We start from the raw sequence: 17,063 nt of genomic DNA on the forward strand, positions 1-17,063 counted from the left end.
CTCAAACAATCACTTAACCCATTCTGGGTCTCAATTAGTACAGCACTTGCCTGGCATGCCCAAGCCATGAGTTCCATCCCCAGTACTGCAAAACCGTAAAGAATGCAACTGAAAGCTGTTTCCAAGATCATTCTGGAAATGGAAAGAATACATTTGATAGCCCAAACAGTGTCAAGGCCATGTTTGAACTCTTAATTTGATGATCTCTTGCTTTTTCACTCCATTTCCTGTCGCCAGTGCACCCTCTCCTTTGTTTCGGGGTACCTGAGGTTCTCTGTGTTTCAGTGAACACTTGTTTTTCTTTTTGCTTTAGGTAAGAGATTTATATCTTTTGAGACATATTTCAATAACTACTCTTCACATCCTGCACCTGCATTTCTGACACGTAAAGCATAGCAGTCAGGCAGGTACCACCCTCAAGACTGTCTCAGGCTTGCTTTTATGCCAACTATTTGGAAAGGTCCGTGATCTCTAAGTTTGCCTTTGGAGACTAGAATTCAATGTAGAAAGTTCAGTGTAGAAAACAAAGCACTTGTTCATAATTTATAGTAGAGCTATACAGCATAACAAACCCCCTTTAGTACGTTTTTGGGAGAAAGGGGCAGACAGTGGGAGTTGAACTCAGGGCCTCGTGCTTCCTAGGCGAGACCACTTGAGCACTCTTCCAACCCCCACATGTCTCTCATGCCTTTTAATTTACCTACTTTAAAAAATGGTCTTGAGCTTAAAAGTAATCGTTACAGGCCCCTTCTTAGCCTCAAGCACAATAAAAAAGATTTTTGCCCTTGTCTACCAAAAAAGACATGCATTTTTGCTTGACAGGTTCATCAAAGTTACAGATCAAATCTGCTGCTAAGGAACATGGTTTCTGAGCTGGTAACCATCCTGATGACCTGACAACATGGCCAGCATTCTAACACTCAAATTAAAAGCACTGTTCAGGAATTCCACCCTTTTTACTATTGCAAAGGAAAACCATAAGGGAACTTCTAGCTTAGTAAAACACTGACCGGACCTTGGCTAATGTTCTTCAGCAACAGACCAGAAGATTGAGTTATGCACTGATAAGGCTCTTACCACTCACTGGTTTTTGTTTTGTTTTGATTTTTGGTCAGTTGTGGGGCTTGAACTCTGGGTCTGGGCGCTGTCCCTCATCTCTTCAGCTCAAGGTGAGCGCTCTACCACTTAAGCCATAGTGCTGCTTCTGGTTTTCTGGTGGTTCATTGGAGATGAGAGTCCCGTGGACTTTCCTACCCAGACTGGCTTTGAACTACGATCCTCAGATCTGAGTCTCCTGAGTAGCTAGGATTACAGGCATGAGCCACCAGCATCGGGCCCTACTCACTGGTTTTGTGTCATTTTTCCATAGCCTCCTCTTCTAACATCGAAGTCCTTCTGATACTCATCTCAAACCAGGCTCCCAGATGGCCAATGTCCATATTGCCTGCCCTCTTTAAAGCCTGCATTCCAGCCTGTGTGAATTATCAGGTCATGCAGATGGGTTCCACTGATGCTCCACATAATGTAGTCTACAAATTATTATTATTGTGAAAATACCATACAGAGGGGTTACAATTACATGGGCAAGATAGTGAGTACATTTCTTATCAAGCATTGTAGCCTCCTCCTTTGTTTCCCCTTCCCATCCCTTCCCCTCTCCACCCCCCCACCCCCCCACCCAGGCTGTTTTTTTCACTTTATCCAGACCCATAATGATCTTCTTTATGTTACCATTTTTGCTGAAGAGCTCATAAATTTGTTCTTCAGTTGTGTAAAAGGAAAGATTTCCAACATACAACATACAGCTTTTCTTTGGTAGTTTTTCTTGTTCTTCATTGTCCCCCTGAAAGTGCTGGTTGCGGTAGTGGTCCATGTAGGAGTTGCTGGACATAGCACAGAGAGGTGGACAGGCACACAGCACTTACTCTACTTAATCACTTCCTTAAACAGCTTAGCATGGGATTATTTACTAGAATCCCGTGTTTGTCTCCCCTCCCTCTTCCTCTTCTTTTCCTCTTCCCGTCTTTTTTTCCTTCCCATTTCCTTTTCTTCCTCTCTTTTCTTCTCCCCCCTCCCCTGCTCCCCTCGCCATTCCTGGGGCTTGAACTCAGGGCCTGGTGCTGTCCAAGCTTCTCTGTGCTCCAGGATAGCACTCTACCACTTGAGCCACAGCACCACTTCTGGCTTTTTCTTTTTCTTTTTTTATTGTGAAAATACTGTACAGAGGGGTTACAATTACATGGGCAAGATAATGAGTACATTTCTTGGTCAGTCATGGGGCTTGAACTCTGGTGCTGTCCCTCAGTTCTTCACTACCACTTGAGCCACAGCGCCACTTCCAGTTCTCTGGTGGTTCACTGGAGATAAGAGTCTCATGCACTTTTTTTTTTTTTTTTTTGGGTCCGGTCATGGGGCCTGAACTCTGGGCCTGGGCACTGTCCCTCAGCTCTTCAGATCAAGGCTAGCGCTCTACTACTTGAGCCACATCGCCACTTGCGGCTTTTTTCTTTTTGCTTATGTGGTGCTGAGGAATCGAACCCAGGGCCTCTGGCATGCAAGGCAAGCGTTCTACCACTGAGCCACCTTCCCAGCCCCAATGAGTACATTTCTTATCAAGCATTGTAGCCTCCTCCTTTGTTTCCCTTTCCCATCCCTTCCCATCCTCCCTCCCGCCCCCCCAATCCTCCCCCCCCCTCCCCACCAAAGTTGTAAAGTTTGTTTTTGATATAACGACTTGTACATCTCATTGTTGCAATGGGTCCACCTGTATCCCTATTTAAACGATTTGTTTACTTCTGGCTTTTTCTTAGTATTTATTGGAGGTAAGAGTCTCATTGACTTTCTTGCCTGGGCTGGCTTCCAACCGCAGTCCTCAGGTCTTCGCCTCCTGAGTAGTGAGGATTACAGGCCTGAGTCGTCGGTGCCCAGCTTCTTCCTCTCTTTTCTTTTTGTGCTGGTACTACATCTTGAAACTCAGGGACTAGCACACTCCATTGACTTTCTCTACTCAAGGCTATTGCTCTACCACTTGAGCCACACCTCTGCTTCCTGTCCTGCTTTTTGCTGGTTAATCAGAGATAGGAGTCTCATTGACTTTCTGCCCAGGCTGGCTTTGAACCTTCATCTTTAGTTCTCAGTCTTCTGATTAGCTAGGATTATAGGCGTGAGCCACCAGTGATTTAAAAATTATGATCAGTGTAATATACAACTCTTCATTCTCAGTACTGACAAATGCATATCCCTGTGTAGGCCAGAGCTCTTGAAAAGTACAGAAGGTTCCTGTGACCCCAAAATGTTTCCTTTTTACTCACTATTCTAATGTTTCTCTTACCAGTTAGTTTTGCCTGATTGGAACTTCATCTAATTGGACCATGCAAAAAGATATGATGTGAGAAACATAGTATTTTGTATATGGCTTCTTTTGCTTAGTGCAGTGTTTCTGAGATTTATGTGGCATTTCTCAGTAGGTTGGTTCCTGTTGCTGCCTGTAGAATTCTACCATATGGCTCTACCACCATTTGTTTAGTCTTATCTGTTGATGGACACCTGGATGCTTTCCAGTATTTGACTAGTCTGAATAAAACTACTGAGAACATTTGTGCACAGGGCTTTGTGTGTGCATGTGGTTTCTTTCTCTTGAGTAAATACCTAGGAATAGAGTTGCTGGGTCATAAAGTAGACCTGTGTTTAAATTTGTAAGACACTATCAGGCCTTTTCCCAAAGTAATTCTACCATTCGCATTCTACCAACAAATGAGAATCTTGCTTGTTCATCAGCATTTGCTGTTGTTACTCTTGTAAATTTTAGCTGTGTCAGGGGGATAGGGCATATGAATTGGCATTTCTTGAACTAATGATATTGGGTACTTTTTTGTGAGTTTATTAGCCATTCATGTCTTGTGTGAAATTCTGGTTCAGCTCTCTTGCCCAGTTGGCTGGCACTCTACCTCTTGAGCCACAGCTCTACTTTTGGCTTTCTTGTTGGTTCATTGGAAATAAGAGTCTCACGGACTTTTCTGCCCATACTGGATTGAGTCATAATCCTCAGATCTCAGCCTCCTGAGGAGCTAAGATTACAGGTGTGAGCCACTGGTGCCCGGCTTCTTGCCCAGTTCCCTCCCCCCTCCCAGTTTTTAATTAGATTGTTTGCATCCAGGAAAGTGCACGATTCTCCTTCACCGTAGCCTGTGCAAACACTCAGTAGTCATGTGTGCGTGGGTAACCCCGGGCACTCGTGCATGTTCCATAAAAGCCTTGTAGAACTCAGCTTCTCTTCCTCCAAAGTAGAAATAGCCAAATGAACTCTCACTTGACACACTATTAAGATTAAGAGACAGAGCTATAGACAACGTCAGGGTTAACAGGCTAGTTACCTTGTTAAGTAGCGACGCAGGACAGCAGAGGGAAGGCAGGACCGATGACCGAGGCCCCGCGTCAGTGTGCTTTGTTAGGAGCAGTGCGAGAAGGGAATAATGCTTCTGCCTTGCCTGTCATGCATGGCTGTGATGGCTGAATGACGCAGTGTATGTGACAGTACTGTTAACTCCAAAGACCTGGAAAACAAGTACTAAGATCTAGAAGACAGGCATGATTTTAAATTCACGGAGCTGCGAATAAAGGCAGGAGGTGTCAGAGGAGGAAGTGAAGCCAGGCAGAGGGGAGCTCTTTGCTGACCTGCTTTGGCTCTGAGCAGAAACTGATAGGATCGTGAATGTGGATAGAGGCACATCCATATGAACTTGGATGACAAGAGTTTAGGTCTAATGAGTCTTCACGCTCTACAGGTAATGCCACGTTCTCCCTTTGTTACTTTTTTCTTTTTCTACAAGATACAAGAGGAAAGGAGACTCCTGTCTAGGTCTTAACCCTAAGAAGCAGTGTATATCTTGGGAAGGGGCTTCTGCCTCAAAGAAGCACTCACACAAAGCCCCAGAACGCTACTTTACGAAGAAGAGTGTGGGATTACTGAATGTCGATGGAATTGCTGTGAGCTGCAACACAGAACCTCCCTCTTCTAAGCCAATCTCATTCATCCCAGTGAAGGACTCAGATGATGTGGCTGCACCTGTTACAAGCTGGTTGAATCCTTTGGGGATTTATGATAAATCAACCACACAGTGGTTACATGGACATGGTCTCCCCGAGCAAGAAGGGAAACAGCCAGACTCACAAGTCGACAGAGAGAATGCTGTTCTCAAGGCCAAGGTAGAGGACTTTAACAGGAGAGTTCGGGAGAATCCTCATGATACTGAGCTGTGGCTGGCGTTTGTGGCTTTTCAGGTAAGTGTCACTTCCCTGCTTTTCTTACTTTGTAAGAGAAGACACATTTTATTTGCTCTGTAGCATTGCTTTTGGTTGGCTATGGATTGAATCAAGAGTCTTGTGCATGTTAGGCAAGCACTGTATCACTGAGCTACTAACCCTGCCTTTTCTTGTTTTATTTTGAGACATGGTATCACTGAATTGCCTAGGCTGCTTTTGAAATTTGATTTATTTATTTATTTTGGTGGCACTGGGGTTTGCACTCAGGGCCTGATTCTTGCTAGTAGGTGCTCTACCACTTGAGTCATTCCCCCAGCCATTTTTGCTTTTGTTATATTTTGAATAGGGTCTTCACTTTTTGCCTGGGCCAACCTGGACTTCGTTCCTCCTATTCATGCTTTCCTCATAGCTGGGATGCCAGACCCACACTACCATACCCAGGTTTTCATTGTGATGGAGTCCTGTAGCTCAACTGGCCTTAAATCATTATTATTCTGATCTCAGCTTGATGGGAAAGTGGGACAGATGACCTAGGTCTGGTCATCTACCATGAGCTACCATGAGCTGGTTTTGAAACACTTTTTGAGCTTTATGAAGAAATTTGGTAGTATATATAAAGGTTATTAGAGAAGTGGAGGTGTAGCTCAAGTGGTAGAGCACCACCATGAAAAAAGGTAGGTAAGTGAGAGTGTAAGGCTCTGCTCCCATGCCCTGGTACTACAAAAAAAAAAAAAAGAAAAAAAGAAGCAGCTAGAGCTTGTCCAGTGAGGAATCCAGTGACCCGTGAGGAATAAATGGAGCCGGGGTAGGTAGTAAGTGCTGTAGATGCTGTAATGTTAAGAATGTGCTCTTTGAGAATGAATGGAGCGAGATTGGAACAATTTTGTGTGTGTGTGTGGTTCTGGGATGGAACCCAAGGCCTTTTATGTGCTGGACGAACATGCTGCCACAGAGTATGCTCCAGCCAGGGAATGGGATCTTGCCCACCAGACAGAGGCGTTCCTGAAGTACAGACCACACGGGCAAAGTGCACACAAGTGTGAGAGCGGGCTGGTCAGGAAGTCCCCTGTGCAGGCCCTTAAAACATGTGGCTCTGTCTTCATTCTTCATTGGTGAGGCTGGCTCCTCTTCAAGGCATTGCATGCTAGTTTTTGATCCATAGACATAAATACGAATGGCAGAGACAGGCCAGTCAGGTGAAATGAAGACCAAGCATACCAGGTTAGAACACCACTCTGGGAAATGAGTTTCAAGGTTGCTTTTTGTTTGGTGTGTTTTTTGTTTTTTTGTTTTTTTGTTTTTTTGTATTGAGGATTGAACCCAGGACATTTCACTTGCTGGGCAAGCACTTTGCCACTGAACCATGTCCCAGCCCTGAGGAAACAAGTTTTTAATTAGAAGTTATAAACTGGGTCTGTGTAACAGTTGTTTTCATGATTTCCTTCTTTTTTCTTTTTTGGTATCTGTCCTGGAGCTTGAACTCAGGGCCTGGGTGCTATCTCTGAGCTTTTATGCTCAAGGCTAGCACTCTAAAACTACAGCTCCACTTCTGCCTTCCTTGGTAGTTAATTGGAAATAAGAGTCTCACAGACTTTCCTGCCTGGGGTGGCATTGAACTGTGATCCTTAGATCTTAGCCTCCTAAGTAGTTAGGATTATAGGTGTGAGCCACTGGCGCCTAGCCAACTATTGGTTTTGACAGGAGGAAGAGACATTGCAGTTGATCCTCTGTAACCCATGAGTAAATTGGTGTTTGTGTTATTGAGGATGAGGCCATGAAGTGTCCTGGCCTGTGTGCACTGGAGGAGGGAGAGGAAAAGCGGAAGAAGTCACTGAAGCTCCTCCTGGAGAAGAAGCTGGCCATCCTGGAGCGGGCCATCGACTGCAACCAGAGCAGCGTTGACCTGAAGCTCGCCAGGCTGAAGCTCTGTGCGGAATTCTGGGAGCCCTCCATGCTGGTCAAAGAGTGGCAGAAACTGATCTTCCTGCACCCCAATAATACAGCCCTGTGGCAGAAATACCTTGTCTTTTGCCAGAGCCAGTTTAGTACCTTTTCAATATCCAAAATTCACAGTCTGTATGGCAAGTGCTTGAGTACTCTCTCTGCAGTTAATGACGGCAGCATCTTATCTCACCCCGCGTTGCCTGGCACCGAGGACGCCATGTTTGGTAAGGAGATACCAGATACAGTTTGGATTTAGTAGAGAATGAGACTATATTCTGTTTTGCTATAAATTATCAAACACACACATATATACACACACACACACACACACACACACATACACACACACAAAACGAGGTATGACTGGTTAATTATAATAGATTAGCCCAGCCCTCAAGATGGGTGGATTAGAGCCAGAAAAGTTAGGTAACTTGGACTGGACAAGCAGTTCCAACTTTCCTACTTATTAGCCAAGTGAATGTAGTTGGATCTTTTAACTGTTTTGATTGTCTGATCTTACTTGTCAACACCCCTCGTTTTAGGGTCTCTAGCAATAACACACATGAGATGCCCTGCTGACCTCATAGATGTCAGGTATTACTGTGCTGTTCATGTTTTTGGTGTGTCCCAAAGGAGACTGGAATAAAAATTTTGGCAATAGCCAGATAACGGAAGGCAGCACACAATGCAGGGGCTGGGCATGTCACTCATTAGTGTGAATTATGGATTTGTTCCTCATTGGCTGCAGCGTGAGTTCGGGGAGATTCTTACCCTGCTAGAGCTCCTTCTCCACAGGAGCAGTAGGTTGCCTGTGCTGTGGGTATTGCACGTGTCCAATGTGCAGAGCGCCTAGCTCTGTGCACATGCAGCAGGCACTTGTTTGAGCAGAACTCCTGTTATCATCATTGTCAATGTCTAGAGACTGAGTTTCTCTAGAAATACTAAACAGTGCGCTGATGTAAATGGTGTCATATATGGGGCTGGAACATGTATTTAGCATGTATCAGGCCCAACATTCAGTTTCCAACACGAATAAACAAAAAAAATAACATGAGATTTTTTTCATAAAGCCTCATTTGACATTACTTATGATAGGCTGACATCGCATAAATGGAATTACATCCTTGTTAAGGTGAACTGAAATCAAACATGGAACACTGACTTTATAGCACACTGGATGTGTGATAAAAATTGCTGGTAGCAAATGCCATCTATGAATGGGGAGTTCAGATTATACTTTCCAATAACTACACCATCTTTCCGGCCATTTTTTTTGGTGCTAGTGAGCATTGAGTGTTAGACATTTGGCATCAAGGTTAACTTCTTGACTTGTTTTTAGATACTACATGTAGTTTCTTGTTAATATTTACATTCTGGCCTGGAGCTGGTGGCTCATGCCTGTAATCCTAGCTACTCAGGAGGCTGAGATATGAGGATCGCGGTTCAAAGAAGCCAGCCCAGGCAGGAAAGTCCGTGAAACTCTTATCTCCAATAAACCACCAGAACACTGGAAGTGGCGCTGTAGCTCAAGTGGTAGAGCACTAGCCTTGAGCTGAAGACCTGAGGGATAGCACTCAGGCCCTGAATTCAAGTCCCACTCCTGACGAAAATAAATAAATAAACATTAAAAAATTACATTCTGTGGTAGTTTTAGATAAATACCAGAAACAGCAGACTTGGCTTACAGTGCTATTGTTTGCCCTTTTAGATTAGGACATGTCTGTACTGTAGGGTTGAAAGCTAAGAGCAATTCTGGAAAAAAGACTTGTCTTGGTGTTTGAGTAGCTGTTCTTTGTTCCTCTGTGCTTCAACTAGGGATTCTTTGTTTTCTGGTTCACAGCCCTCTTTCTGCAGCAGTGCCACTTTCTGCGGCAGGCTGGCCACTCAGAGAAGGCCATCTCTCTGTTCCAGGCCATGGTTGACTTCACCTTCTTCAAACCTGACAGTGTGAGAGATCTGCCAACTAAAGTACAGGTACCAAGCTCGCCTCTCATGACCATTCTGTGTGTGTGTGTGTGTGTGTGTGTGTGTGTGTGTGTGCAAAGAGAGAGAGAGAAATATTTCCCTGATCCAAGAGAGAGAGAAATATTTCCCTGATCCAAGAGAGAGAGAAATATTTCCCTGATCCAAGAAAAACTCCATGATGAAGCTGGTAAAATACGGATAGATAAAAGAAACCTCTGAGGGGGGAGGGGGGAGGCTGGGAAGGGATGTGAAGGGTAAACAAAGGAGGAGGCTGCAATGCTTGGTAAGAAATGTATGCATTATCCTGCCCATGTAATTGTAACCGCTCTGTACAATATGTTCACAAATAAAATTAAAAAAAAAAAAAAACTCTATCCCTCCCAAATCTAGAGCCTCAGCGATGGCCTTAGTTTTATACCTGGGCCCTGGTTTAAATGCAGGTCCTCGCTATTAGTCAGGGGAGCAGGGGGCATGGCACACTTAGACCTGGGATCACTCTTGAATGCCCTGGAGCTTGTGTTGCTGATACAGTGAAGCCTCCCACTGCCTGCAGTCTTGGCCTGAGTTGCAGATGAAGTTATCTATAGGTTCTTGTCAACACCAGGCCTCACTGAGGTGGGTTCATCTTTTAGATGACAGTGAACATTGTCAGCAGTGTTATCAACAATAAAAACATCTCAGCGCTACTCATGTAAGATAACCTGACACCTTTTTCCACTGAAGGAAATAGTTTTCTGCCCTGCAGGAGGGCAGGGAGGAAGATGGCAGAATAGCTTGAAAGGTCTTTCTGTGTGGGCAAGGACTCCATCATGTGGTAGTTTCATGAATTGCCAGTATAAACCATTTTTATCATAATTTTACCTCTAAACAAAGTTGGCTTAGAGACTCATACCCATTAATATAACTGTGACAGGTTCTTACCAAACCACCAGGTCAAACAATTTTAGGACATGCTCTTATATTTTAAGAATACAATGTGCTCCAGAAGTGATTCTTAGCCAGGGAACTGTGAGCGCTGACCCCCCCACCCCCCACTCTCTGCTAAGCCTGCTGGCTGTCCCCAGGACCTCGCTGGTGGGTAGAGGACCCTGCCCATAGCTGATGCCCTGAGGCCCACCGCTCTGTGATGTCAAATAGTAACAGCGCCTGGCTTTCCCAGCCTTCACAGGACAACTTTGAAGCAACGCTTCTCATGCAACAGTGTCCCCCTTGCCTCTGTAGCTGAGAGACATGGTAACCACCACGCATCAGCATCACTGGTCCGGATTCCCGTGGAGTAACCACACTGGTTGTAGAAGTTATTCTTTTTCTCCAATCACTTTTACAAGGGCAAACCTAAGAAGAGCAAGCAGTCTTCCCAGCCCCTTCCTGGGGTGACAGGCACACACTTGCAGTCTCACGCCCCATCACACCCTTGTTGCCATGCCCTTCGCTGGCTCCTGAGGGACCATGCTGGTCAGCGCGTGCAGCCCTGCCCAGGCTCAGGGAGTGGAGGCCTGGGCCCTCGGCCCACGATGTCCCCGTTGGGAACTTGCTTGTCCTCAAGAGATTTCTTGGAAAAGCTTTTGTGAGAGTAGGTTGTTGGCTCTCTTTCAAAGTCCTGCTGCCAATTGATAAGCGGATCACATTCCTGCTCAGCGCTGTGCTCGCCTTCCATTCCATGGGAATTATTTATTTCCAGTGAGCTGGTTTCCAGGACCTAGTGTCCTGAAGATGGGGGTGGGGTGGGGGTGGAGGAGGGCCCGCAAGGCCTCGCATGTGCATGGATGCCCTGTGCCCACAGTACCTACTGACGCCTTAATAAGCGCTGAGCACCACACTGTTAAGATAAACAGTTACTAACGCGCGAGTTGGTGAGTTTCCTTCCCTTCAAAAGGTCTTGACAACAAATGACTTCAGGTATTGTTAGGGCTCCGGCGGCATGAGAGGCGCCAAGGACGGTGCCACTGTCACTTGTCCCTGGTGAGTTCCCTTGGCAGGATCAGAACCAGGAAGTTAGTGCTCATGCCCAGCTGCAGGCTCCCATTGCCACACCTAGGCCTGGCTTCTCGTGACCTAATCCTGAAGATTAAGTCATCATTTCGCCTGTGCCAGGTCCAGCCCAGCTTCCAGCATGCACAGAGGTAGGGTGAGGTCATGGGCGGCCCACTGAACCAGGTGATTCTTTTGCTGCTTTTGACTCACACATTAGGAGTCCTAGCTTCTAATGCCCAGTGCTCAGCAGTTTTGTACATAGTGGGCCTCACTTGGGGTCTTTTAAACCTCCACAGGTGGAGTTCTTTGAGCCCTTCTGGGACAGCGGGGAGCCCCGGGCCGGGGAGAAGGGCGCCCGGGGCTGGCGGGCCTGGATGCACCAGCAGGAACGGGGTGGCTGGGTGGTCATCAACCCAGGTAAGCCTCCCCCCCCCACCCCCCCAGTAAGGGTAGATATGCTGTTGTCTTCCTATTTGTTTAACTGTAAACACTGCTTATTAGTAACGTAAGGACATTTACAAACATCAGAATGTAAAATAATACATTAAAGTGGATGTCAAGGCAGGCTAGGCTGTTCCTTCCCAGGGCCGCCTGAAAGCGTCTGCCTCCCTCAAGTCTGAGCACCGCTCTCTCCCACGCTCTGCAGACTTGAGCTTCTTTTATCAATGTGTTCTAATAAGAAGCAAGCTTTTGTTATAGCTTCCACCCCCATTCCTTTCTAGTGTGTACTTAAAACACTTTTTGTTCTTCTGGCTATGTATAGATTAACAAATCCTTTGAAAAATCATTGCTTTTTAAGGAGTGTTACAAAAGGATTAACTAGCATGCGTTACACTGTCATTCCACATGACCCAAGTGCTTTACAGATCCACACTGGAGAACAAGGTGGAACGGTGATTGTTACTATCAGGGCAGGGCTCTGTGTGTCCCCTTGGAATTAACAATGTATCGATTACAGAAACTCTTGCATTGAATTTAGTATAGTTCTAAGAATCTAATAGCTCCCCCTCCCCAAACAGGGGGGAAAAAAAGATGGATGGTTCTCTTGTATCTAGAAAATAGGTTGATAATCATCTTTGTTTTTATTTTTAATTTCTCAAATCCATCTTGACACATTTAGCATTTAGAAGGTAATTGGGACTCTATTCTGCATTTCTTCTTCATGTTTTACTTTTACTTCTAGTTATTCTGTTGTTGTTAGGTCTGCCTGTCCAAAGCCATACAATCTTTTGATATATATTTTTTTGTGGGGGGCGGGGGAGTAATACTAGAGTTTGGCTCAGAACCTCACACTTGTTAGACAGGCGCTCTACCTTTGGAGACACACCTGAAGGCATGCCCCTCCCCTACACTTTTGCCTAGATGAGGATGATGATGAGCCAGAAGAAGATGACCAGGAAATCAAAGATAAGACTCTGCCCCGGTGGCAGATCTGGCTTGCTGCTGAGCGTTCCCGGGACCAGAGGCACTGGCGTCCCTGGCGCCCTGATAAGACCAAGAAGCAAATGGAAGACGACTGTGAGGACCCCGAGAGACAGGCAAGTGTCCTGTGCCGCCGGGCACCTGACCTCACTCCCGCCAGGAGGCTGCGGGGCCTCCTCTTGCCCGTGCTCATTTCCTTTGCCCCGGTGATGGGGGAGCAGTGTCCCCTGGTGTAGATCCTATCCCCCAGAGGGAAAGAAGGCTCCTACGGCCACCCTTCTGGAGATGGCCTTCCAGGTCATTCACTTAGGTTTTCTTTTTTTGTCGGTTGTAGGGCCTGAACTCTGGGCCTGGGCGCTGTCCCTCAGCTCTTCAGCTCAAGGCAACCGCTCTACCACTTGAGTCACAGCACCACTTCCATTTTTCTGGTGGTTTGTTGGAGATAAGAGTCTCACGAACTTTGCCTGAGCTGGCTTTGAACCATGATCCTCAGATCTCAGCCTCCTGAGTAGCTAGGATTACAGGCGTGAGTCACCAACGCCCAGCCCCCACTTAGGTTTTCATGTGACCCTGGGGAAGGACTGGCTGTAGATGCAGTTCTATGGTCTGGATCACTGTCGTAGATTCCTTAATTATATCACTGTCCCATCACACTGTTGGGTCTGTGGACATGTACATGCAGCAACTAGATTGGACTGGAAGCCCCAGGGACAGGATGTAGAGGCCATGTTGGGGCAGCTGGCTCACACGGTGTCTTGATGGAGAGGGAGCGAGTGTTGCCCTGTTGACAGTGGGCACTTCACTTGTGCTGTGTCACCTGCCCTCTGGCGTGGGTACCAAGTAGCTGGCAGCTTTTGACGGAAGAAATGCTATGTCAACACCTGCAGCCCTTAAAGTAGTACTGGCTCTAGCTTCTGTGTGACCTGTGATGTGAATAGAACAAGATGTCTTCTTGGTAACCAGGCTCTGTCCCTCCCTGCAAGTGAAGTGCCTTTAGATGGAGGGTTTGTCACCTGTACCTGGAACAGTGCTTATCCTGTGGGAATGCTCCTGGATGCTGAAAAGATACTTGATGGGAGCTTGACGGCTGCAGTGTGCCAGCATTTGGGGGTGATGCGTGAGATGGCCAGGCTGGAGTTAGGCTGCAGAGGAGTGGGCATGAGGAGGTGCAGCCTCCAGGGACACCTTCCCCCTCTGGCCTGACGTAGGGAGGAGAGCAGGGGGTGTGAACCTACCCCAGAGTCCTCTTTCCTGGTGGGAGCTGAAGGCATGGAGGAGGGCAACATCTTTTCTTGGCACTAGAGGAGTCTGTAGACTTCATGGTCGGCTTGCAAGTTGTTTTTCAAGGTTCAGAATTTCGTTTGTCCCCTGGAAGCAGATTTCAGAGCAAATGGCTGTTATGAGCAGTATCTGGTCATTTAGCTTTTTCTCTTAATGGAAGCCTGAGGGTTTGCTCATTTTACTGTGCTTATGTTCTGAGGTCCTCTGCTGAGAGACATAACCAGCCAGCCAAAGAGAACCTTGAGACAAAGGATAGTGTCTTTGGCTGGATGTCAAAAAGGAGCTACATGAAATCAGCTGCGAACATGCACCACTGTATTGGTTTCTTTTCGTTGCTAGTCACACACTCCATTGCTCCTGTTCCCTTCTTACTTGTGCCCGTCTGTCTCAAGCAGATTTCCTGAAGTAATCTGTGGTCAAATAAATTACAAATAGTAAATCATCCTTATTGAAGACAAAATAATTTGCCAAACTAACTACAAAGCAATTGTGTCGTTCTAAGGGAACCTGACTAGGTTTTCTGAAACTCTAGCTGGATGCTGGGAAAGCTGTCAGCTTCAGCCTCTTGGTCCCTCCCTCCCTCCTTGCTCCTCCCCGCCCAGCATTGCAGGGAATTGGGGGGGGGTGCCCAGGCATCCCATCCCCTGCCATTGGGGCTGTTCTCCAGCTTCTAGATTGTCTTTTGTGTTTTGTAGAATTCTTAGCTCCTATTTAAGATCTATTCTGAGTAATGTTGATTCATTAGTACACTGCATAGAGTTATGAGGCGCTTACTAGCTTGATTAAACAGGTCCCGGATTCTGCCTTTGTTGCAGGTGCTGTTTGATGATATTGGGCAGTCTCTGATCAGACTCTCCAGCCAGGCTCTGCAGTTCCAGCTGATCGAGGCTTTCCTGCAGTTCCTGGGCGTGCCTTCAGGCTTCATCCCACCGGCCTCCTGCCTTTACCTGGCCATGGATGAGAGCAGCATCTTCAGTAGTGGACTCTACGATGAAAAGCCCTTGACAGCCTTTGATTTTTCATTTTTGGGCATCAGCTGTGTTGGCCACATGGACCAGTTGGGCTGTCTGCGGTGGACCCGCGGTCACAACCGAGAGGGCGAGGAGTTCATCCGCAATGTCTTCCACCTCGTGATGCCCTTGTTCTCAGGGAAGCAGAAGTCTCAACTTTGCTTCTCCTGGCTGCGGTATGAGATGGCAAAGGTAACTTCGCATCCCTTCCCCCGTCCCCCTCCCCCTCCCGTGGGGCCTTCTCTCTTGTATCAGATCCAGTACCAGATCCAGTATAGGCTCCTTTGAGTACTGTGTCCCAGTCCTTCCTTTTTTTCAGGGACTGCTGATGGCACCTCAGGCATGGCTCCCTCCACTTCCCCCACCCTCCAGGAAGAGGAGGCTAGCAGGCACCAGCCCCCATCTCAGGGACTGGAGCTGTCTGCTGTGTGAAGACTTGTCTTACCAGATGTCTATGATGATTCGGGCACTTAGTGTTAAGAACCAAAATAAGCTTAAGTGGGGTTAGAGGATTTAGGGCTTATTAGAATAGAGAAAATAAGCTACTTATCCTGTGATTTGTAACTATCTGTTGAAAAATTAGTCTCCATCTAGAGTGCTGCCCTCTGCTGGCCACTCTTAGTATTGACTCCTAACACCCAAAGTTCTCCAGCTAACTACTTACTACAATTTAAATATACCAGATTGTTTTAAAATAGTGTCTTTGAAGGAGGGTGCCAGTGGCTCATACCTGTAATCCTAGAAGCTCAGGAGGCTAGGATCTGAGGATTGTTGTTCAAAGCCAGCCCATACAAGAAAGTCCATGAGACTGCTATTTCCAATTAACCACCAGAAAACCAGAAGTGGTGCTGTGGCTCAAAGTGGTAGAGCACTAGCCTTGAGCAAAAAAAAAGCTTTGGAACAGTGCCCAGGCCTTGAGTTTAAGTCTCACAACCAACCTCCCCCCAGCCCACTCCTCCCCAAAAAAGTGTCTTTGGTAAAGTGTAGTGACCTAATCTCTTTGGAAAAGAAAATTTGGAGCATAGCAGCCTTAAAGTCCCAATTTCTTTCTCAGCAGAGAGAGTTTCCATGTTTTATTAGATATGTAATAAAAGAAGTACAGGCGTCTTTACATTGCCAGGGCTTCCTGAAGTTACAGTGTTTGGTTTCCTGGAATTCTAGAGCACTGAAAGTCATTCTTTTCTTCTGTGTGTATGTAGGTCATTTGGTGTCTGCACACTAAAAACAAGAAGAGATTAAAGTCACAGGGGAAGAACTGCAAAAAACTAGCCAAGAATCTCCTCAAGGAGCCAGAAAACCGGAACAATTTTTGCCTCTGGAAGCAGTATGCACATCTGGAATGGTTGCTTGGCAACATAGAGGATGCCAGGAAGGTTTTTGATACAGCACTCAGCATGGCAGGCAGCAGTGAGCTGAAGGACCGTGAGCTGTGCGAGCTCAGTCTGCTCTATGCCGAGCTGGAGGTGGAGCAGCTGCCAGGCTCCAGAGAAACGGCCACAGCCCGGGCTGTTCATGTACTAACCCAATTGACTGAGAGCAGCCCCTCTGGGCCATATGTTGGGCAGGTAGTGGCCACTCGGGTTTTGAAAGCTCGGAAGGCTTACGAGCATGCACTGCAGGATTGTCTAGGTGAGAGCCATGTTTCTGATGGAGCTCCTGCCGATTCCTTGGACTGCCTGTGTAGTTTGGTCCGGTGCTTTATGCTCTTCCAGTATTTGACCATAGGAATCGATGCAGCTGTGAGGCTATATGAACAGGTGTTTGCCAAACTGAAGGACTCCATTTCTCCAGAGAGCCTTGGCCTGAAGGACCAGAGCCACCCCCAGAGTTTGAGCAGTGTTCTAGAAGCTGTCAGCCTGATGCACACAAGTCTGCTGCAATTCCACATGAGAGTGAGTGTTTACCCGCTGACTCCACTTCGAGACGCCCTCTCGGAGGCTTTGAAGCTATATCCGGGCAACCAGCTGCTTTGGCGGTCTTATGTACAGATTCAGAGTAAGTCCCACAATGCCAGCAAGACCAGGAGATTCTTCGATACAATCACCAGGTCTGCCAGACACTTGGAGCCATGGTTGTTTGCAATTGAAGTGGAGAAGCTGAGGAAAAGCCTGGTGGAGACCGTTCGGAGGTAATTACAGGCCACCTCTCTCATGTGCTTCACAAGCCTTTCTGCAGTGAGTGCTGCCTCCTCCTGTCTGCCAGGCC

The 17,063-nt window shown here is 46.7% G+C and overlaps 1 protein-coding gene and 1 pseudogene across 2 annotated transcripts in view; one reads left to right on the forward strand and one right to left on the reverse strand.

The window, feature by feature from the left end:
* Nrde2 (NRDE-2, necessary for RNA interference, domain containing) overlaps positions 1 to 17,063 on the forward strand; it is a 38,771-nt gene that overhangs the window by 17,968 nt on the left and 3,740 nt on the right. For both annotated transcript variants that reach the window (XM_013015447.1, XM_013015454.1), the window contains exons 5-11: positions 4,830 to 5,280; positions 7,028 to 7,430; positions 9,047 to 9,180; positions 11,442 to 11,562; positions 12,508 to 12,683; positions 14,664 to 15,050; positions 16,058 to 16,986. In XM_013015447.1, the coding sequence (XP_012870901.1) occupies positions 4,830 to 5,280; positions 7,028 to 7,430; positions 9,047 to 9,180; positions 11,442 to 11,562; positions 12,508 to 12,683; positions 14,664 to 15,050; positions 16,058 to 16,986 (2,601 nt within the window). The remainder of the gene's footprint in view (positions 1 to 4,829; positions 5,281 to 7,027; positions 7,431 to 9,046; positions 9,181 to 11,441; positions 11,563 to 12,507; positions 12,684 to 14,663; positions 15,051 to 16,057; positions 16,987 to 17,063) is intronic.
* Positions 1,342 to 1,891, reverse strand: LOC105985061 (annotated as a pseudogene).

Source organism: Dipodomys ordii, unplaced genomic scaffold (assembly GCF_000151885.1).
Source record: "Dipodomys ordii isolate 6190 unplaced genomic scaffold, Dord_2.0 Scaffold2, whole genome shotgun sequence".
Lineage (NCBI taxonomy): Eukaryota > Metazoa > Chordata > Mammalia > Rodentia > Heteromyidae > Dipodomys > Dipodomys ordii.